Consider the following 21,400-nt stretch of genomic DNA (forward strand, 5'->3'; position numbering starts at 1 on the left):
AACCTGCCCTGCTCACCTCGCCGCTCCGGCTCCATGCCACCTCCTGCGCCTGGCGCGGCCCGCTGGTAACAGCCCCGTCTCCCCGGCAACCGCGCGGGATAGGGGGCCACGTGCTTCCGGTCCGACCGGAACCGGCCCCGGAGGGGTGCGGTCCGGAGCCGGGCCGGGAGGGGCGGGTCAGAGCCCCAGGTCGCCGGACCCTCAGCCCTGCAGCTGGAGGCGACCGGACCCCAGCCCGCGCCTCCTGCCCTCCCCACCTCGCTGCCCGTTGCTCCTCAACCCCCTGATGTGACCTTGGATCAGACCCTGACCCTCCCAGCGACCCTGACTCCCTGGTTTAAAAGGAGGCTTAGGGACTGATTGATTCCGGCCAACCCTAGAATCCCAGTGGCTGCTTTTTGGGGAGCAGGACCACTGATCCGCTTCTCCTCCTGGGTACCGCCCTTTGGGCACCGGTTCCAGCCGCCCACTCTGGGCGCACATCCTGAACCTCTGAGCCAGGGCCGCCACACCTCCTCTGAGGGCCTGGCCAGGACCTCCTTCACTTCAAACACGGGAAGTCACTTCTAGGACGTCTCAGGCTCTTGCTCTGCATTTCCCAGACCCTGGAGTCTGGCTCATCGCCTCAGCCATTGTCTTGGCAAGAACCTTCCACACCTTGTCCTGCTCTCTTTCTATCCCTAAGGTGCGGTGGAACCCCAGCCCCATCCCTCTACCCACATCTGGATCCTAAAGAAACCTTGGCAGGTCACACACATTGATGTGATGGAAAGTGTGGTCTCCAACCTCAACTGGAACGTGGGTGCTGCTCAGCAGGTCTGCCATTTTCTCCTCCCTTCTCTCTCCTTCCCCTCAGTGGCTATTTCAAACCTGTCTTCCCTCTTGAAACCTCCTACCTCTCCCCCTTCCTCCTGCATCTTGGAAGATAATCTTACTGCCCTCTGCAGAGAAAAAATAGAAGGCATCATATGGAAACTTTTATAGCCGTCTGCCGTCAGACCTACAAGTTGCCTGCCTTTGCTTTCTCCATCCTGCCAGTTGGAATGGAAAGGGGCTGTCCTTGGATTCTGTCTGAGGTTAACTGCGCCTCCACGCGGCCTGTCACACCACGTGGTCACACATACACACTCTCACTGTACTCCAGGACTTTTCTCCTGCTAGCCCCTTAACCTGGAAGATTCTTCCCCTTCCTTTGCCTAATTCCCATTCATTCTTCATGTCCTGACCTAACAGATGAAGCTTTTCTTCCAAAATTGACTTTAAAAGAAGCCCCAACTGGACCACTGTCTGCCAGGTTCTATTCTAGACTTTTGGAATATGCAGATGAGTAATTTAGTGGATGTATTATTAGAAGGCAAAGGTGCTAGATATGCAAGAACCATAGATTTGTTATCTAGCTCTGGGGCTAAATATCTACTATTGCTCCTCAACCCCCTGATGTGACCTTGGATCAGACCCTGCCTGTCCTGGCTGTGCAGGTGTGCGATTTTGCTATGAACAGAACTAAATCTTCAGAACATTCAGTTTTGTTGAGAAGACATATTGTATGCTGATAGAGTTACAAATCAGATTGTTTTCAATACAATTTGAGCCAGGGGTAGAGGAGCAGGCATGGGCTGGATGTGATTATGTGTGGATGGGCATAGGCAGCAAGATTTTTGAGGCAGTGGTGGGTGGGGAGGGGATCATGGTCGTGTTTCTGCCCATCTCAGAGAGAAAGCTCTTGATTTATGGAGCTGCTGGTGCAGGCCTGGGCTGGGCAAGCCTGTTGGGATGCCAGCTGTCACTTGCCCAGCAGGAGTCTTGTGGCCCCAGAAAGGTACAGGAGTTGGCAGTTTTAGGAGCCCATAGTTTTGCAGGTTGGTGCTTATGGCTTATTTCTTGTTAATGATTCTGTCAGAAATATCTAAGCGATGCCTTCAGCCCTTCAGCACCCACTCAGAAAAGATTAAAGTAGATTCTTCATCAGCTATTTTAACATCACCTAGGAATTATGTAATCCTTTGGAGAAGCAAATGGGCTTCTCACCCCCCATGGGTGTGCGCCCTTGGCAGTGCACAGTAAAGTGGTCATTGTGCCCGTGGTCTGTTCATGCTCAGCGGTACAAGCCTTTTGCTCTCCAGGGTCGTGTCATGTGCAGCCCCAGGGGGAGGCTGGAGGGAAGGAGAGGAAGCCGGGCTGTCCATGGCTGTGACTCTACCTTTAAAGAAGATATCTTCAGGGCTGGTGGTGTAGCTCAGCAGTAGAGCACTTGCCTAGCATGTGTGAGGCCCTGGGTTCGGTCCCCAGCCCTGCAAGAGTGACTTCAAAGGATGCACCTCTAATGTCTAGTCTCCGGCACACACACTGAGTTCTTGGTAAACATGGTCGGGGGTATTGCCCTGCCAGCTTACGTGTGGACCCCCTTCCTTTCCATCTCTGTCTCACTCCACTCCCCCAGTTCTCTCCTGCACTCCAGCCAGGTGTTCCCCAAATGGACCTTCAGCTTTCTCGTCTCCAGCGTCTTTGCTCCTGCCTGTCTCACCTTGCTCCCTTCCTTGAAGTGAACCCAAACTGCCTGATCCTTCAAGGCCCTTCTTCCATGAAGGCCTTTCCTGACTACTCCTGAGCCAATGTCATGTGCTCCTGCTGGTCCCCTCTGGTCCAGTGGAACATGCCCAAGATGGCAGCATTCAGCTCCTTCAGGAGACACCATTGACCTCCTTTGCTTTAGAAAACACTGTGCTCAGGACCCCCAGCTCATTAGGGCAGAGCTGTGTTGGAACTCATATCCACCTGGTTCCAGTGCCCACTCTGTATCCCAGAACCCCACTCTGCCCTTTCCCCACATTTCCAAAAGCACTGTATGTGGAGCTGCTGTTGAGCTGGTGGTAGGTGTTGCAGGCAAGGTCCCTGGAGTCAAAGCTTGCATTTCAGTCCTGGCTCCACCACTTGTCAGCCAAGGACTTTCCCTTCTCTGGACCTCAGTTTCCACATCTGTAGAATAGGATTGCTGGGAGGGTAAAGTGAGATAACGCCTGGACAGGTCCTAGCACAGTGCCTGGCACTCGGAAGTGCTTAATGAGGGTTGCTTTCTGACCATGAGGCTCTCCTTCAGGGTTATGAGCTCCTCCCCTTTGCCTAGGTGCTGCCTGCTGTGTGGTGGGTGCTCAGCTAATGAGAATTGAATTAGTAATGGTGGTGATGTTCATTCCACGCTGGCTTTTCCCCTGAGAATCCTAGGAGCTGCCAGCTGATGGCCCCAAAGCTAACCGGCTTGAGGTCCCTCAGGCCCAGCTGAAGGCAGAAGGTCCAGTTTTTTAGAGACTTGTTCTGAAAGAGCGTTTGGCCCCATTTCCAACTAGCGATTTCTAGACTTCAGTGTCTATACCCAGGGTCTTTTCAGTGGGAGGGTACTGGGGTCTGAATCCAGGGGTGCTTAATCACTGAGCCACATCCATGGCCTTTTTTATTTTATTATTATTTTTAAAATTTTTGAGACAGGGTCTCACTAAATTGCTTAGGGCCTTACTAAGTTGCTGAGGCTGGTTTTGAACTTGCGATCCTCCTGCCTCAGCCTCCCAAGCTTTTGGGATTGTAGGCATGAGCCACCACACTCTACCTGTACCCGGTGTCTTGCTCTGGGGCTTCTTGATCCCATTAGACGTTTGCATTGAGGTTCCGGATAACCTTCAGGAGGAATGTGAACTGGGTGGATAATCTAGTTAACGAGGCTGAGCGGCTGGTACCTTAGTCATGTCTCCTGGTGAATCAGCTTCCTGAGGGCATCTGCCGGAGGGAAGTTTCTAGATAATGAAGCTTACCCCTTGAAGTATTTAGGGCTTTATTGTTTTCCCCATATTGTTGGAAAATATCCAAAAATGAGTTGCCTACTTTTGGGTCTCGTTGAGCAGACTCCGACAAGCACTGTCGTTACCTTGGCAACTGTCGGCCAAGTGCATTTACCTTTGGGAGTTGGTTGAATCTGTTGGTGCTCCTTGGGGGCTGGGCAGGACCACTGTCTCCATCTCAGAGGAGGAAGCCGAGCTTAAATCCTCTGACAGGAAATAGGGCCAGCTCCAGGCCTCTCTCCTGTGATAGGATCTGTGTTGCTTGCTGTCTGCCTAGGAGCTCTGCACAGAGCACCTTGTCCTGGCTGCTCCGGTGCAATACAGCTAATGCCACCAGCCATCTGCCCCCACACTCAGTGGCCCCAGGCTCACAGGCCTCCATAGTTACTGGTTTATCTTTCCTCCCTGGCCTTCCTACCAAGAAAGCCACTCTGGATTTCATTCCTGTGCAACAGCTGGCTCTGAAAAAGGGTGTGTTTAGGGGCTTGTTAGAATTGTGAGTAAAATAAGAGCGCTGTGGTATCTGCGGAGCTGTTTGGGTGGCTGGGTCTTGTCTTCCCAGCTGTGTTTTGGGTAGGTGCAGCCGTTGGGCCAATGGTTCATGTAACTACCAGGTGAGGAGGAGTGCCCACTTTGGGGGTCAGGTGCACCTGGGGGTAAGTCTGGCACCTGTCAATTCGAAGGGCAAATGACCTAACCTCTGCCAGGTTCAGTTACCCTCAGTGATAAACTGGGATCGATAACATAAGCCTCATTGGGAATATCCCAAGAGGACTCACGGAGACAACCTGCAGGCCCCAAGTTGGTACTAGGTTGGTTGTAGGTATTGCTTTTGTCTATGTGACTCGAAATATGACAAGACAGTGACCATTCACTCATCCATTCATTCCTCAGGTGTGTATGTGCCCCCCATCTCTCCTTGCCTAGTTTACTTTTGTGTACGATGAAGAAGATATCATAATAGCAATAATAGCAAACGTGGCGTGGTCGGTAACCTAGCAGGGTGTTAAAGAGTGCAATATATAAGTTGTCCTCTTCGTCGTCGTCGGTACTCATTGTGTCAGGCATGGTGCTAGGTGGGTGCTAGGGATTAGGAAGTGGATAAAATGGCTGTGACCTTGGTTCTCGTGGGGCTTTGCAGTTTATGTCCATCTTACTTTCTCCTTCGCAGAGTCCACCAGGGTTTCAGTGCTGTGTGTTGAAAGATGGATCAATGAGTTGCGCACATAACCTGGAGGGGCTCCCAGGGCCCCCCACTTGCTGCAGGAGTCGGTTGAATGTGGCTGCCCCTCCCTCTCTGGCTCTCTGGCCCCGAGCTCTTGGTTTTGTCTCAGTCCCAAACCAAAAGTCAAAAGGAGGGAACCGCATCTGTCTCGCCCAAGTGGTAGCTGTGATCTCCGAAAATGCTGAGACCTTCAGAATGCCACGGGGACGAGGGGGTCTAGGTGGGGACCTAGTGAGCAGGAAGAAGCCCTGGGTTTGGAGTTAGGGACAGAAGTTAAATCCTGGCCCTGCCACTTGGTAGCTGTGTGGATTATTTTCAGATCATTTCTCTCCTCTGAGCCCCGGTTTCCTCGTCTGTCAAATGCAACAGTGATGGCGCCTACCTTGAAGGGTTGTAGGGAGAAGGAAATGGGAGCAGAATACAGGCTGAAGTTCATTCAAGGCCTCCTCAGTGCCCCCTCCTGAGGGAAGCTCTCTGTGACCCTCCCCAGAGGGTTCACGCTCCTGCCTCTGAGCACAAAAGACATTTATTTCTACAAGCTCTGGAGCAGTGCTCCCAGCTCCACGTGAGCTTCCACTGGGCTCCCTGGATACAGACTCAGACAGAGAAGCGCATTGTTGGGAGCCTCCCAGGAGGTCCAGCTGTTGGGAACTGAACTAGGCAAGACTGGGCAGAAGACAAAGTTGCCTCAGGGGTGGGATGGGGGGAGAAAAGGCTAATACAGTGGGAGAAATTGACCCAGAAGGAGAATCCAACTTACAAAGGGAGAAGCTGACATGCATGGGGAAAGATGTCACAGGGGGGAGAATCTGACGCTGTGGGGGACACTGGCATATAGCAGGAGAAGCTGATGCATAGAGGGCGAAGCTGATGCAGGCAGTTGCTGAGGTCTTGGCCAGTCCTCCAGGGAGTTCTGGGGCTGGCAAGGCCTCTCGGAGTTGTCCTGAAAGAGGCAGGGGCCAAGCCTTAAAAACATCACCCCAGCCAGGCATGAACTAGAGACCACCCTTTCCCTTCTCCCCTAAGGGGTCATAACCTCGAGACACAGGGAACCTTGTAGCAGGGGGCAGTTCCCAGAGAGTGAGGGTGGGGAGCAGCTGGCATGTCCTCCCTGAAGATCCAGCTAAACACGGAAGAACCAATGGAGAAGTGAACCCAGACCTTCTGCCCACACGGCGCTTAGGGCTATATTTGGCCTATACGTATTTGGTATCTGCGGCCAGCTTGGCAGCCTTGCTTGGGCCAGAATCTTCTCATTAGCCAAGCACGCAGTTGGTGCTTAATAAGAGTCTGTCAGATTTCATTACCAGTAGCCAACTTTGACCCCTCTCTTTGTCTCTTTAAAATACCATCGCCTGCCCATTCAAAAGATGTCTCTCCTTTGTGCACCAAAGCTGCGCATAATTATTTTTTTCAAACTCAGAAGAGAAAAGGGAAGCAAAAGCCTGTGGAGGTAGAACCTAATTTTAAAAACCTCCTGCATAGCAAGGAAAGGAAGGGTGGCCAGCACACGACCTGGTCAGGGCCTAGCCTCACAGCATCCACCAGAATTTTGCCAAAGAGGGCAAAATAGTAAACGCACTTGGTCACCTCTCCCTGGGCTCTGCGGCAGGCTGGGTGTTTTGAGTTTCCCTGGGAAACTTTGCCACGGGGTGAAAATCGAGCCGCAGCTCGGGCACCTGCCAAAGTCTCTAGGCTCAGCTGAGCTATTGTTCACGCTCCAAGTCCTGACATTATCAGGCGTAACCTGATTTATGATGGGGCCCATGTGGCTCACTGGGACACAAGACCCCATTCTCCTCCATTGTCCCATGGGCAGTGTGCCTAATCTGGGTGTCATTACCACTGATGGTAATGAAAACACGAGGTTTACCTGTTTCTGTGGTTTATAACAGGTAACAGTCTTATTTTCATTGTTTCAACTGGTTCCCACAAGTCCGTGGAGTAGACAGCTGTAGGATTATAAGGAATTGGTTCAGCTTCTCGGGGCCTCCGTTACCCCCTCTCTATGGTGATCATAGGAACTCCTGAGATGTGAGGATTGAGTCATACAATACCCGCCAGGCCCTTAGCATTCTTAATAAAGGCTTGACATTGCTCATAGGGATTATTAGTCTCACTTTACAGGAGGAAGCCAAGTTTCGGAGGGACGGAGTTTACCACCAAGACACCAGGGTTTCAAACGGGGAAAACCCCTGGACAGAGATGCAAGTGGAACCAGGTTTCCCTGAGCTGGAGTGCCATCGTGAACAGTGTATGTGTCATTTGTACTTGAGAACAGAGGGACTCCTGACTCCTCCAAAGGAAAAAGAAAATGTTGAAGAGATGGTGTTGTTCAAAGAAGTTTTAAAAAAATGATACTTGGATTTTTTAATGAAGTCCTTCTTATTTTTTAATATTTGGGTCTAAATACCAGGAAGGATATCATATTCAGAGAGAATTGAAAAAAGCTCTCTGCACCCTCTGCTGAAGGCTTTCCGAGGCCTGCACAGTGACTGGTTTGCACTCATATGGCCTTGTCTCATTCCAGTCACTTCTTCCCAAAAAGGAGTTCCACTGACAGACAAAGAAGGTGGGACCCTGGCTCCCTGGACCCCTGCTGTCCTTGGGGATGAAGGTCATTGCCCTTCTTGTTGTCCTTATCTCCTGCCATAAGTAGTAAGCCAGATAGGTGGTACCAGGATGCTGTCCTCGCTCTTCCATTGGGGTGGCCCCTCCTGAGGTGGCACTGGGTGAGGGAAGACCACAAGTCACCGAAACAGTCTGCCACCAAAGTTTTGCTTCTGTTTCTGTTGCAGAGTGTGCTGACCCCAGTGCTGAGATCTCAGAACTTCTAGGATGTTTCTGGCTTTGTACTCAGAAGAGGCACCGGCTGTGGTTCGACCACTTCTGACCCTGGGAGGGTCTTCCTTTGGATGTTAGTTGCCTTTATTTAAAGTTTTGTGGCTTCTGCGCAAAATGGCAGGCACATATCTAGCTAGTTTAGGTGTGGTGCATTATTATCAGAAAGACATTCTAACGATGACTTAAGGAATAACTGGTCACTGTTAGTCATTGTGACCAGGGGAGCAGATTGCATTCCTGTGCAAAATGAAGAAAGTCCCCCTAGGAAAATGTTCTGAGTTTTGGAAAATTCGTAGATTTATTCTGGATTAGTTGAGTAGATATTTGTCCAAATTCATTTTTTAAAAAATGTCTATTTCAGCTGTATAACAGTAACTTTCGGGTCCCTAATCTTAAAAATGTCTAAACTACCCCTAGTGGTGGAATTGACAGCTTTCAAGGTCATGGTATAACAGGAAACTGTATGCAGGAGGGGTCCCTTCTGTTGCCCCACAGCATGTCCTGAAGAGCTGCAGCCCGAGAGGGGTCCCACCTCTCTCCAGGAACTGAAAATGACCCCTCTTGGCTCAGGTTGATGTAAAATAAGAAAAGTTCAAAGCTAAGAATGCCAGCCCCTCTGGATATCATCATGCCTTTACAATTTCACAGAAAAAACAAAATATGTATGAGTTAGGAAAGACAGTCTCAATCCATTTTTTAAAAAAGCAAATATAGGTGGACCAGAAACTTTTCCTCCTCCGAGAGTAGAAGCACCGACTCCTGCCTGCAGCAGGAGGGGGCTTCTGCCACAATAGTGAGGCTTCCAACAGGGCAACGAGGCAGGAAGGCGCCCGGAAAAATGCCCCCAAACTCTGCCTTTGGTTTTCTTCTTCAAGTTCATGTTTTGTCTGTATTTTTATTGCAAAGTTAATACTGAGTACCTGCAGCAGCCCCTCTTCACCTTTCCTGGAACCTATTCCTTTCCTACACGAAGGTGTAACCACTCCTAAAACTTGGGTGTTCAATCATCTAGGTCCTTACCCCTCCCCCCCACACACACACCTGGAAACACTGTAATAGAAAAATAATACCTGCTCATTGTAAAAAATAAAAACAAATTGCATAGCTGTATACAAAATAACTGTTTCCAATTGGTTTCTCTGTCCACCTCCTAAATCCCATTGCCTAGAGATATTGCTATTAAAGATAATATATCTTCAAAACACCTAATTTTATTACCCACCCTCCATTGGTGGGCACGTGGCTGGTTTCCATTGTTCTGATATCACAAACAATACCGCATAAACATCCTTGTATATATTTTTGTGCCCGCTTCTGGAAGCATTTTGTAGAAGTAAAAATCACTGAGTCCACGTGCATTTGCTATTTTAAAATATGGATCGAGGGTGTTTCTCCTGCCTCGTACATATTTGATTTCTCCTTTGAGGTTGTAAATGCCTGATGATATCCGGAGGGACTGGCATTTCTAGCTTTGAACTTTTCCTGTTAATGTTGCATCAGACCTGAGGGGGCTTCTGCCTCCAGTGGTGATTTTCTACATTTGAGGGGAAGGCAGTGGAGCATTGTCCTAAATGTCATGGAAACCGGGTGCTCATCGTGGGTTAGCAAGAAACCCTGTGTGGCGGGGTAAACCTGGTCTTATTTCTTCCCCAGGAGAGAGGCCAATGATCCCAGCCAGGCCATCACTTTGCTTTAGGGACCTGGTGACAGCCCCCATTCAAAGCACCCTGGTGGGGGATGCCAAGGCTGCACCATACTCTTTGCCGCTTTTCCTGTTCCTTGTTTCCTCATTGCCAGTAACAGTCCCCACCCTCAGCAGCTTCTGGCAGTTCCAGAGGATGGTTAGCCACATCACGGGAAGGAGAGCCTTCCTCTCCTACTATGGATAGGACTGCTACTGTGGGCTCAGAGAAAAAGGGATCCCTGTGGACGACCCAGACAGGTGTGTGCAGGGCTCCAAGGCCACCTGCCATTTGATTTGCACTGAAGCTGTAGCTTGAAGCCAGAGAGAGGCAGGGGAGAACCTGGAGCCTTTCATGGCAAGTAGAGAAACCAACTCAGGCCAACGTAAGAAAAGACTGGAAGGGTCACAGGGTGGGACTTGAAGAGCCTGTGCCCGGGGCCAGCTTCTTGAACACGTGACCATGAAGTTGGCCAGGCCAGTCCTCCTAAGGGCCCAACGTGTATATGTGCTGCTGCCACCACCTTGCCGTTTTTGACAAGAGGTCTGCGTTCCCTTCCACACCAGGCCCTGCATGGCACATAGCTGGTCCTGTCCAGAGCACTAGAAGCTATTTTAAAGGAACTGTGTGCTCTTCCCCCAGCCCTTGGATTTTAGGATTACGGGTGTGGCTAGACTACCCTGCTGCCTCCCGGCCCTATTACATGTTCTAGGAGAGAATCCAAGTGGCCCAGTTTGGAAAAGTTGACCATCTGGGTGCGATCACACGGCCCCGACCTGGATTCCAAGGCCTGCTCCTAAGGATGGGGTGGGCGAGTGCGGCTTCCTAGAAGAGGTGACAGCTGGTGTCATCTGGGGAGGGTGTAGGGAGGAAACTGGGTAGTGTGCGTGTTGCTTCATTTGAAGAAATAAGAAGACAAAGTGTTCCTTGCCACATTCAACCTAGCTGGACAGGTATGTCCCTACCACAGGGCCTGAAATATCACACCTGAGCTTGAGTCTCCCGTGCTTGGTGGTGGAACAGCGGACAGGCCAGGACAGGTGGTCTGCACGAGGACTAATTTAACCCTCCTAGTGATTGTAGGAGGCGGTGTCACCACCCCCATGTTACAGGTGAGGACAGGGGAGGGTCCCAGACCAAGAGCCGCTAAGCCTTGTGGTCCTAAGTGGCAAAACCAGGACTGGAATAGGGTTTGCCTCTGTCATAGCCTGTCCCCTTTCCTTGATGATGTGTGCCTCCCGGTCCAAGTTCAAAGGCAGATTCAGAACTGTGAGCCAAAGATGAAGGCCAAGAGCCCGCCTGCATATGGGAAAGGGAAAGGGAATGGAAACGCCGTCCTTGGCATTCTGTCTTAGGATGTGAGCTTACTTACTGGCTGTCGCCGGGGGCTCCACATCCCTGACCCTCCTGGTGGAAGAAGCGGGCAGAGGCCAATCCCCTGCTGTTCCCTCCTGCCTCCCGTCCCCCAGCCCCCAGCCAGCTCTGAGCACTGAGAGCAGGACTGTGACTGTTCTTGTTGACAGTACTCTCCTTCACGACTATCCCAGTTCTTGGCACATAGAAGGTGCTCAGGAAAAATGGCTGGACAAATGGAAGAGTCTCAGGGACCCATTTGAGTTCTGGGTCTATCATTCCCAGCCACATGATTTTTTTTTATCATTTTAATTATTAGTTTTTATCTTACCTCCCCTTAGTGTTTTTCCCTAATTTGAAATGTCACTATTACTCTTGAAGACACAGGTATTTTCAGCCCTCCCCCCCTTTCACGAGGTCTCTATTATGTATCCTTTGTCTTAGGGCTGTGATTAAACTTATTGTATCCACATGATCATGTGTATATTCAAATGATAAGGTTTATTGCTTCCTGCAGGGTAGGATATGTGCTAGGTCTCGGCTACTTAAGGGTAACCATTAGATGATTAGAATGTAAACTCCTGCTACCGCCCTGTTCTTAATTTGTTTTGTATTTCCAGGACAGCAGCTAACTTCACAAAGATTTGTAATCAACAAATTGTTGGGTCTTGCAAATATCATGAATATATCAACATTCTTTTGTTGAACTAAACACTTAACCAACAACTATTAAGTATCAGATCTATTAATATGATATATAGCAATTCTCTTTCTCTCTCCTTAGACACACACACACACACACACACACACACTCACTCACTCGCACGCACGCACACACCCCACAGGCCACCCACATAATTTTGAGAAATTTGCCTTTCTGAATCGCTTTTCCTCACCTACAAGATGGGGACAATGACTGTACTGCTCAGGGGACCGAGTCACCAAGGAAACAGCAGTAGGTACTAGGGGGGCTCAGTGGACATTACTGGCTGTTTTTATTTATTTTTAATATTACAGTCGGCCAGCGGTAACCACGGGCTCTGCATCCTCAATTCCACCAACCTCACATGGAAACTATTTGAAACACAATGCGTCTGTTCTGAACACATATAGGCTTTTTTCTTGTTATTCCCTAAACAACACAGTGTAATGATTATTTTCATTGCATTAGGTATTATAGAGGACATGTGTAGCTTATAGGCAAATATTATGTCATTTTACATAAGGGACTTGAGCTTGAGGACTTCAGTATCCTCAGGGATGCAGAACCCTTCCTCCTTGGAACCGAGGGACAACTGTTTTAGTAGTATTCGCCACTCTGCCTCCAGGAGGGGAGACAGGTGAGTCCCTTGCTGTTCCACCTGAGGTCCTCCAGCCAATTCCCCAGGAACCCTTGCACAGATGCCATCCGTCATCTCCCTCTCATCTGGCCCCAGATGCTGTGTGACACATGACTGCTGCTACGAGAGGCTGAAGGAGTCTGGCTGCCAGCCTGTGTTGAACAGCTACCAGTCCCACATCATCAACAAGACGGTGGTCTGTGAGTAGCCTTCTCTGTAGGGAAATGCCTTAGAATTTGGTCTTTCCTTAACCACCACTTCCTTGCTGACCCAGTGGTCTTTTAGGAAATGAGATTTTTTTTTCCAGATGCTTTGAGATGGAAAGGGGCAAGACCAAGGAGCTCTGGTCTTGTTTTATCTCTCATTGGTCTCTCTGCCCAAAGCTGTGTTTCCAGCACCTGGCAAATAGTACATGCTCAATAAAAAGTTGTTGACTTGAGATTACATTGTCTTTGCAGCTTCCCTTGGCAACTGTTGCTATTGCAAACATTCTTCCTTATTTCTGGCATGTGTTAACAAAGCAGCTCAACCGACTTTCAGTTGAGCAAATACTCGTTAAGGGCAACTGCATGCCAGGCATGCAGGTCGGTGCCATGGGGGACACAAAAGTAACTAGGAGGAATCTGAGAAGGGAGTTCACAGGATATTGAGGCCACTGAAAGAGGTGGAAAAAGCCAGAGTGGGCAGGTACACTGAGAGTCCACCCACGGGGAACGACCTGGGGTCCCGAGGCGTGGAGCGGCTGGTGGGGTGCAGGTATGGGTAGGGCAAGTGTTGTCTAAAGAGCAAGTGGCTTTGGGCAGTAGCCTTCTGTGAGTCACACTCCTTCCAGCCGGTGGTCTGGGTCCCCCATACGGAGTGGGGCTCCCTTCCTAGGGTGGAGGTGCGTGAACACCTTTCCTCCCCGGTGTGATTTTCCATCAGTGAGGGTTTCTGGAGCTCATCTGTCTCCGTGAGGTCAGGGAAAACCATCCCAAGGACACGCACCCCCCCACAATCCAGAGTGCTCAGTGTGCTGACCCGGGATTCTAACTCGGCTCGTACCCAGACCCAGGGTTGGGACTGTGAGGTCTTCTGGGCACCAGCTGTGAGGACGGACGTGGGGTAGACTGGAGGCTCCGACACTGGCTGGAGAAGATCAGCTTCAGCTCCTCCCGCCGCCCCCTGCATGGCCCCTGACCCCCATGAGTGCTCCCCTGACGGGAAGCACCCCTTTCCCCAGGGGAGCCCAAACAGGCTTCAAGCTGGAGCTCTCTGCCCAGGGTCATCCTCAGGCCTAAAGCCAAGCACCTCTTCCATGACGCCCCTAAGGCCACACTGGGAGAGGGGAAGGTGGGGGTGGTGCCCCAGGGCGTTGTTTGTTTCAACACAAGAATGACACCTTCTTGAGGCCAGGGGCTGTCTGCCCCATGAGGAGGGGCGGTGACTGTCAGAGAGGGAGGGATGCCTGGCAAGGTCCCCCCGACCGTCCCCAACCTGGTTCCTGGTCGTGTTTTACAGGGCTTCCCCTCTTCATCTTGGTTAAGGTGTCAAGTGTCCCCTTACCGTGGTCAAAAAGGCCCCACTTTTGGAGAAGAATGCTCAAGGGCACCTTCCTCTGATGCGCTCACAAAGTGCAAGGATGGGGAAGAAGGGAACAGGTGGTGTCAAGGGAGGGCAGTGGAATCAGGGGGTGGAGAGAGGCTTCCTCCCCTGGTCAGAGGCCCAGACCAAGCCTCCGCCCTGGCTGCTCACAGGGCAGAGGGCCGGTGGGGACACTCTGTACCTCAGGAGATGGGAGGATGCAGGAAAGTAACTGGGGGTGGGAGGAGGCTGGAGCCCCACCAGGTGGCACATATCCCTTGATTGGCCTGTGCCGGGTGGTGACGAGAGCTGACTGGCCAGCTGGTGGCCTGGGCTGTGCTTTCCTCACGTGCTCCCTGAGCCTTGCCCCGGGCTCCCGCAGTCTGGAGCCCCCCCTGCCCAGGGGCCTAGCACAGGAGGGGCTGTGTGTCAGCACCGGGCATCAGCAACCCCCAGCAGTGAGCCGAGAGCCAGGCCACCTGGGCTCTTGCTGGATCTGTGGCTGCTGTGTGTTGGGACCCAGGCAACAATTATTGACCTGCCCAGTATGCACTGAGCACCCCTGGGTGCCTGTCCAATGCCAGCACTGTGCCAGGGCCAGGCACAGAACAAGGGCAGGCCAGGCTCCTCCTGTCCTGCGAGTCACATTCTTATGGAAACTCCAGGTGGCAAGATAGATGCTCTACATGCAGCACCTTGAACCCCAGAAATGGGCCTCTCGGGTGGGTACTATTCTCTCCACTATCAAAGAGGAGGCTGAGCTCAGAGAGGTTGAGTCACCACCACGGTCAGTCAGGGAGAGAAGAGTTGGGGTTCAGAGCCAGGTGGGCCTGCCTCCCACCACCCTGCCCTGTAGACGGTCACAGGCTCATGCTTGTTGGAAGGACTGTCACACAAATGTAGGCCTCATGATCTGCAGCAAGCTAGTCAGAAGGTTCAGCCCTGGCCCAGGGAGGGCAACGAGGGCCTCTGTAATGGCTCAGATCTTCCCACTTCTGCTAAAAGGCGAAGGAGCCAGGCAGAGCTGGGTCCCACCCCCACGTGCCCCCTCCCAGCCTCCCCCCTTCCAGCTGGGCCTTCGTCCCCTGTCTATACAGCGGAGCTCATCAAAGTGTCTGGGAGCACTGAGGAGAGTGACCTGCTACAGCAGCTGGCCTGCAGTGGCTACCCAGTTAGTGCCCTTCCTTTGGGACACGGCGAATTCCCGGTCTGTCCAGGTTTCCTCTTCCCCTCTACTTGGTGGAAAGCACTGGGCGGCCAAGGCTGTTCCGGCCACTCTCCTGGGGTAGGCCCCCCTCCCTACCCCTACCCCTCTGTTCAAAGAGCTGCCCTGCAAGGGTTAACCCCTCCCCAGCCTCCCTTGAGTTCTGAAATCCTGCACCCAAGCCTGGTCCCATGTTGCCTAGCAACCAGTGGCTGCCGGGGAGGGATGTGGTAGGTGAGCCCGGAAGGGAAGGCGCAAAACAACTTGGTCTGTCCACCTGAATGCCACCAGGAGATCAATGCAGAGACAGGCCTCTGACAGAGCCCAGGGGCTGGTTTGCTGGGAGGGGACAGCTGACCTCCAGCAGCCTGGGGGGTGGTTCTCCCTCCTCTGAGTGGGCTTACATAAGTACTTGGCATTTGCAAGGGACTTTAAGATCACCGGCAGTGACACCCCCCTCCACCCACGCATGCATGCATGTGTCGTGTGGGGAGGAGCCCAGCCTTGGAGACAGACGGTTGGTTCTAGCCACCTGTACTGCTGTCACCTCCGTCTCTGGGCCTCCGATGCCCCCTCTACCAGAGTGGGAAGACGGAAGTGGCAGCTTCTGGGAGTTGAGTTTGCAAAGACCTTTGTCATCTGCGTGAGCCACAGATCTGGAACCAGATCCTGGCTCCTGGGCCCCGGCACAGGCTCCTTTGGCTGGTGCCCAGGCCACGTAAGGGCAGCCTGGAAGGCCATCAGCAAATGCTGCGGGGGCAGACCAGCCATCAGGGCGGAGAGCAAAAGAGAAAGATACCACCCCTGTCAGGAGGGAGCTTCCCTTCTAGGGGCAAGAGCCCACGACCTGGTCACCATGGAGACACATTCTGATAGGGACCAGGCTGTGAGCAGCTCAAACAAGGTGCCAAGCTAGGGCAAGGTGCAGGCCAGGGGCAGGGGGCCTACTTCAAGTGGCCAAGGGAGGCCTGCGAGGGAGGTCTGAGGCTCGTTGCCAGTGGCAGGAGTGGGAAGGAAGGGAGAGGAGGTTGGCGCTGCCCCAGGTGGGAGTTTTGTTCTGGAAAGATTCCTGTGGCTGATGTGCAGAAGAGGGGAGGGATGAGGAGCCAGGAGGAGACAGCTTCTGGAGCCCTGTGGAGGGGTGACCGGAGTTTGAACTGGGGTGGTGGCAGATGGCGGCTGTGCTTCGGAGGTGCAGTTGCCAGGACCCGCCCACAGGTTGGAGTTGGTCTGAAGGAGGGGGAGGCTAATGGAGGCTGGAGGCCTGAGGCCATGGGGTAGTGGCACCATCTACTGACCTGGCGAAATGGGGGAGGAGCGGACCACGGAGACACAGGGGGTTTGGTATGAACCCTGGAGTCTGAGACGTGCTGTGGTTTGGATACGGGTAAGTGTGTCCCCCAGGGGTTCTTGTGTTGGCAGCTTGGTCCCCAGAGTGGCCATGTTGAGAAATGGGGGACTTTAAGAGGTGGGGCCCGTAGGAGGTCACTAGGTGTCTGGGGGTTCTGGAAGAGACTAATGCAGTTCTCATGAGATGATGCTTAGTTCCCACAGAGGGTTGTTTATAAAAGCAAGATGGGCCCCTCCTGGGTCTGTCTGACTTCCGCCCTTGCTGTGTGATCTCTCCCTCTGGCCATGCTCCTGCCAGGATGCCATCCACCTGGAGGCAGCCAGGCAAGACCCACAGAGCCACCACCTTGCTGTCTAGACTTTCAGCCTCCAAACCTATGTGCTAAATAACCCTCTTTCTTTGTAAATTACGCAGCGTCAGGTGTTTTGTTATAGCTATGGAAAACGGACTAATAAAGGAACGTGTCAGACATCCAAGGGGTCGGCAATGAGACACTTGCATTGAAGTCTGGCGCTAAGGCAGAGGTCTGGGCTGGAGGTGGGAATCCAGAATATGTGAGGTGCTGAGACATTCTGATAGGGACCAGGCTACCAAGAGTGCCACTTGAACAGAGAATTGGGGGAAAATTTGAGCCCAGGCTGGGGGCACAGATAGGCCTGGTGAGAGTCTGGGTTAGCCACAGGCAGGAACATAGACCTGTGGCCTTCTCTCATTCATGGAGATGTACTTCATGGAAAGGGAAAGAACATTCTGAAGCCACCAGTCCTTTTCTTCATGCCTCAGTTTCTCCTACAGCACACTCCAAGATGCAGGATCTGATCTAGGTTTGCTTTTAGGAGGAGGCTCCCAGAGATGGCGTTTTTGGCCCAGGGCTGCCTCTTCTTCCCCGTGGTGACAGGCCCGGTCCTACCATGGCTGAGGGGTGGCAGTCCCCAGTGAAGGACCGTTGCAGAGATCCACAGAAGAGCCAGGGGCTGGGTGAACTATGGAGGTGGAGACGGAAGGAAGGATTTAGGAAGGACAGGAGGATGGGGGGAGGGAGAGGGCAGTGGGGGAAGGGAGGGAGGAGGCCTGGGAGTTGAGATGCAGGAGAAGAGAGAGGAGGAGAGGAGGGATCAGAGACAGAGACAAGCAGGAAGAGAGAGGGGGGTGGCTGCCACTGCTGCTCTGGGAGGGACAGCAGAGGGGAGGCCGGGCCTGGGGAGGGGCCTGAGGGACCTGGGCAGCTTGTGGCAGATGGGGAAGGGGGAGTGGGAGGGCAGAGGTGGCCCGGGCCTCAGGAGGAGTGGGAGGGGCGTGAACATCCCTGGCACCTTCCCGAGGGCGAGTGTGAGGGGCAGCTGGGCGTGGGGCGGTGACATCTGCCTTGAGAAACGGCGCCTGCAGACGGGCGCGGGAGGACAGCTCCTGCCGCCAGGTGGACGCTGCAGAGGAGGACGGCGGACAGCCTGCAGCCCCGCCGGTCCCCTGAGCAGCCACGGCTTCTTCCTGTCACGGCAGCAGTGGGCCTGGCAGAGTGCCCTGCCCAGGAGCGCAGCTGCAGCAGCCTTGCCACCACCGGGAAGGAGGCACTTGTGTTTGTCACCACTTTATAGACAGACACCGAGGCTGACTTCCCCGGTTACACGCCAAGGCGTTTGGTGACCTTCTTCGTCACTCCAACCCCACAGACAGTGGAACTCAGGGGGAGTTAGAATGGGGGGAAGCTGTGTCTTAGACAGACAGACAGACAGACAGACAGACAGACACACACACACACACACACACAACTAGGACCCTGGACACCTAAGAAAAGGCCCCATCTAGTGGCTGCTCGACCCAAGGGCAGACGCTGGGTCCCCGAGGCCCACAGGCTCATTCACTTATTCAACAGCTGTTTGTGCCTCCGGCTGAGGTGCCAACATCTGTTCTAGATGTTGGAGACGCTGAGCCAGACGGGGACCCAGCATCCCAGAACTCATGCTCCACAGAGGAGAGGCCCCAAGCAAGTCAACCAATCAGCCAGTGCAGATTGGGAAAAGGAGCAAATGACATAAACTGGGGGACATGGGAGAGTGGCTGGGATGGCCAGGGACAGCCTTTCTGAGGAGGTGGAATTTGATCAAGACCCAAAGTGTAGGATGGATCTTACCCTTTGAAGGTCTTGGAGAGAAGGGTTTCAGACCAAGAGGGTAGCATGTGCAAAGGTCCTGGGACGACAGGGTAAGATGTGTGAGTTAAAAGAGACTGGAGTCCCTGGAGCAGAATGAGGCTGGGGGGGGGTGAAGGTGAGGCTGGGAGGGTGCAGTCAGGGCAAGTGAGCTCCACGGCCACCAGGGCTGGGGTGTCTTCCCTGAATAAGAGGAAAGCATAGTGGGGCTTGAAGAAGAGTGAACATAATTCAGGGGACATTTCAAGACTGCTCCTGCTTATTTCCTTCTATTAAGGAGGAAGAGCTGGCGATGACAGGGACTTGGTCATCACTTGGGCCAGGATGGTGGAAAGAAGCAGGCAGAGCATGAAATACTTTAAACGTGGAAATACTTTAAACAGGACTCGGGGCTGGGTGTGGACGTGGACAGAGGACCAGGTTGACTCCTAGTTTTCTGGTTCCAGTCAGAGTTGGTGCCATGTATTGAGTGTGGAGGGAGGACAGGCTTGGCAGGTGGAAGGGGCACTGGTCTGCCCAGGGTGCCATTTTGAACGTCCCAGTTGGAGGTGCCAAGCCACCCAAGTGGCATGTCAAGCAGGCAGTCAGAAATGTGAGATAGGCTCTGGGAACATGAGTCCCTGCCCTCCTCCCATGGCCCGTGGCTGCCCACGTACCTCAGGGCTGCTCCATGCAGCCCCCTCCTCACCCCTCGTTTCCGTCTAGGCCGCTCACTCCAGCACTGTGGGTGCCCGGATGTGGTGGGGAGTGCTTGCAGATGAAGGGGAAGGACGCCTGGCTCCTTCCCTTCCTGGCCTCAGCCCTTGGCCCCTGCAGCTCCCTGCTCTCCCCAGCCTTAAAGCCATGACCCTGTGTGTCTCTGCAGGTGGATGTTCCCTGGGTCCTGGTGACAGTTGCCTCTGCGGGCTGAAGGCCTGAGAGTGATGACCAGCAACCTGCTACTGCTTCAGAAAGAGCCCGCCCACCTACGAGAAAACTTCAAGCCCTTCTCCAGCTGGCCCCAGCACGGCAGGCACCGGCTCCAGGACTAGGAAGGCCACCAGCCCCTTGTCACTCGGCATCTGCTCTCCTGCCATTCTTTAGGAAGCCATCTCTGATTATCCCCGACAAGCCACCCTTTGGCACTGCCACCTCGGTGCACCTTCTCCTCCAGCCCCTGAGGACTGGAGGTTAGAAGTGAGGCGAATTCCCTGACCTGAGGGTAGAGAGGGACCACCAAGGTCTCCTGAATAAGTGACCTATCCAGACAGTAGTCAGTGCTGGAAGGATAAAGCAAGGGGTGGAGCAGACAGGAGCTCCCAGCCCCCTCCCACAGGGATCCAGAAGCAGGGAGCCCTACACTCTCCCCCTGCCCAACCCCAAATTGAGATGCCAGGCAGACCTGGGAACCTGCCTACAACAGATCTACCTGGGAACCCTGGGGACAAAGCAGAAATATTGGGAAATGGGATTCTGGGAGCCACACCTGGGGTCTGGCTCTCATTTGCTCCAGGGCTGCCCCCTGGACACCCACAGGTAGGAGCAGCTTGATGCTGGTTTTGTGTCTTGGGTCACCAGGACATGTCAGCACCCCCTGCTGCCACGTGGATTCATAGCCAGGAAGATGCCAAGAAACGGGAAAGAGGGCATCAGAGGAATCCCAGATTTCCATCCACGTTTAGAAGGCTCTGGTCACTCCAGACTTAAATTCTAATAAACGTCCAAATGATCTCATCGGGGCGGATTCTGATGTTTAAGGCCCCAGGTGGAACCGTAGGTGGCAAAACCACCGTGATTGTCCTTGCCTCGAGATATCCTCATCTCTCACCAGCAGAGCTCAGCTCAAGAGCATGTGTTCCTAGCAAGAGGCCAGTCTCCCTTCCCGCCCTTGCATCTGAACCGCGTGTGATTTACTCAGAACGCAGAAGTCGTGGAAGTGACAGGCCCCAGGTCTCGGAGGTCCAGGGCACTTTTACTCCCTAGGACATTGGCTCCCACTGGGAGAAGAGGCCTGGGCTCACCTGCGGAGAGACAGCGCCCACCTGGATCAGGTACACGTGTGCGCGCTCGCCCCAGGTCAGCCAAGCTGACTCACCTCTGGCCACACACTCATGAGACAGCGTCATAGGGACAAAAGCGACTCCCCAGCTGGTCACAGCATGCAGAGCTGCGAGCTGCTGAGAGGCTGCTCTTTCAAGGCAGGATGCTGTGGCGTGGCTCGTCATGTCTTTACTAAGTTGAGATTCCTGGGCCTCAGCACTGTGGCAGACACAGAGCCCACTGAAACATTGTGACATGGTCCCTGCCCCTTCCCTGGTAAGTGTGGGAGGAGGGGGTCAGACGTGTCATGAAGCACACAGGAGGAGCGGTGCTCATTTCAGTAGGTCACCCAACACACATTTATTGGGCATCTGCTATGTGCCAGCATGGTGCTGGGCAACAGAGGTGTAAAGAACACACATACACACATATACACATGCGCGCGCACACACGTGCATGAACAGAATTGGGTGTAAAAGTCCTGGGGGAAATGCTGAGCCATGGTGGCTGAGTTCATGCACGAGACAACCAGTCAGGAACCAGGGCCCCTGGGCCGGCCTGCCTCAGCACCACGGTCTTGCAGTAGCCTGGCCTACTTCCTCGTTCCCCACCTGCACCAGTACAGAAGGGGTCACCGCAGAAGGGAAACTGAAGCCAGGGAGCGTCAGGAAGGGTCTGAGGGGTCTGTGAGAAAGGCAGGGTGGCCGGGCAGAGCCAGCAGCACCTGCCCTGGAAAGTCCCGACCACAGCGGAGACCAGCCCCAGACAGGGTGAAGGAAGAGGCTGGGCGGAAAAGCTGGGCTCAGCCTGAGATCCAGGCTGCTCCCAGGGGCCCCAGCA

The 21,400-nt window shown here is 53.4% G+C and overlaps 2 protein-coding genes across 3 annotated transcripts in view; one reads left to right on the top strand and one right to left on the bottom strand.

The window, feature by feature from the left end:
• Window positions 1–688, bottom strand: part of Ubxn10 (UBX domain protein 10) — an 8,997-nt gene extending 8,309 nt beyond the window's left edge. The window contains exon 1 of one of the 2 annotated variants that reach the window (XM_048816196.1): window positions 17–688. The gene's annotated coding sequence lies outside the window, so the exon portion shown is untranslated. The remainder of the gene's footprint in view (window positions 1–16) is intronic. The other variant, XM_015484876.2, reaches the window with a different exon arrangement.
• A 7,292-nt stretch (window positions 689–7,980) lies between these two features.
• Window positions 7,981–20,255, top strand: Pla2g2c (phospholipase A2 group IIC). Its single transcript, XM_015485597.2, is given in 3 exon segments — window positions 7,981–9,841; window positions 12,371–12,474; window positions 19,407–20,255. Coding segments are annotated over 3 exon segments (693 nt in total). The 5' UTR covers window positions 7,981–9,470; the 3' UTR covers window positions 19,625–20,255.
• The last annotated feature ends 1,145 nt before the right edge of the window (window positions 20,256–21,400 follow it).

Source organism: Marmota marmota, unplaced genomic scaffold (assembly GCF_001458135.2).
Source record: "Marmota marmota marmota unplaced genomic scaffold, marMar, whole genome shotgun sequence".
NCBI classification, from domain to species: Eukaryota; Metazoa; Chordata; class Mammalia; order Rodentia; family Sciuridae; genus Marmota; species Marmota marmota.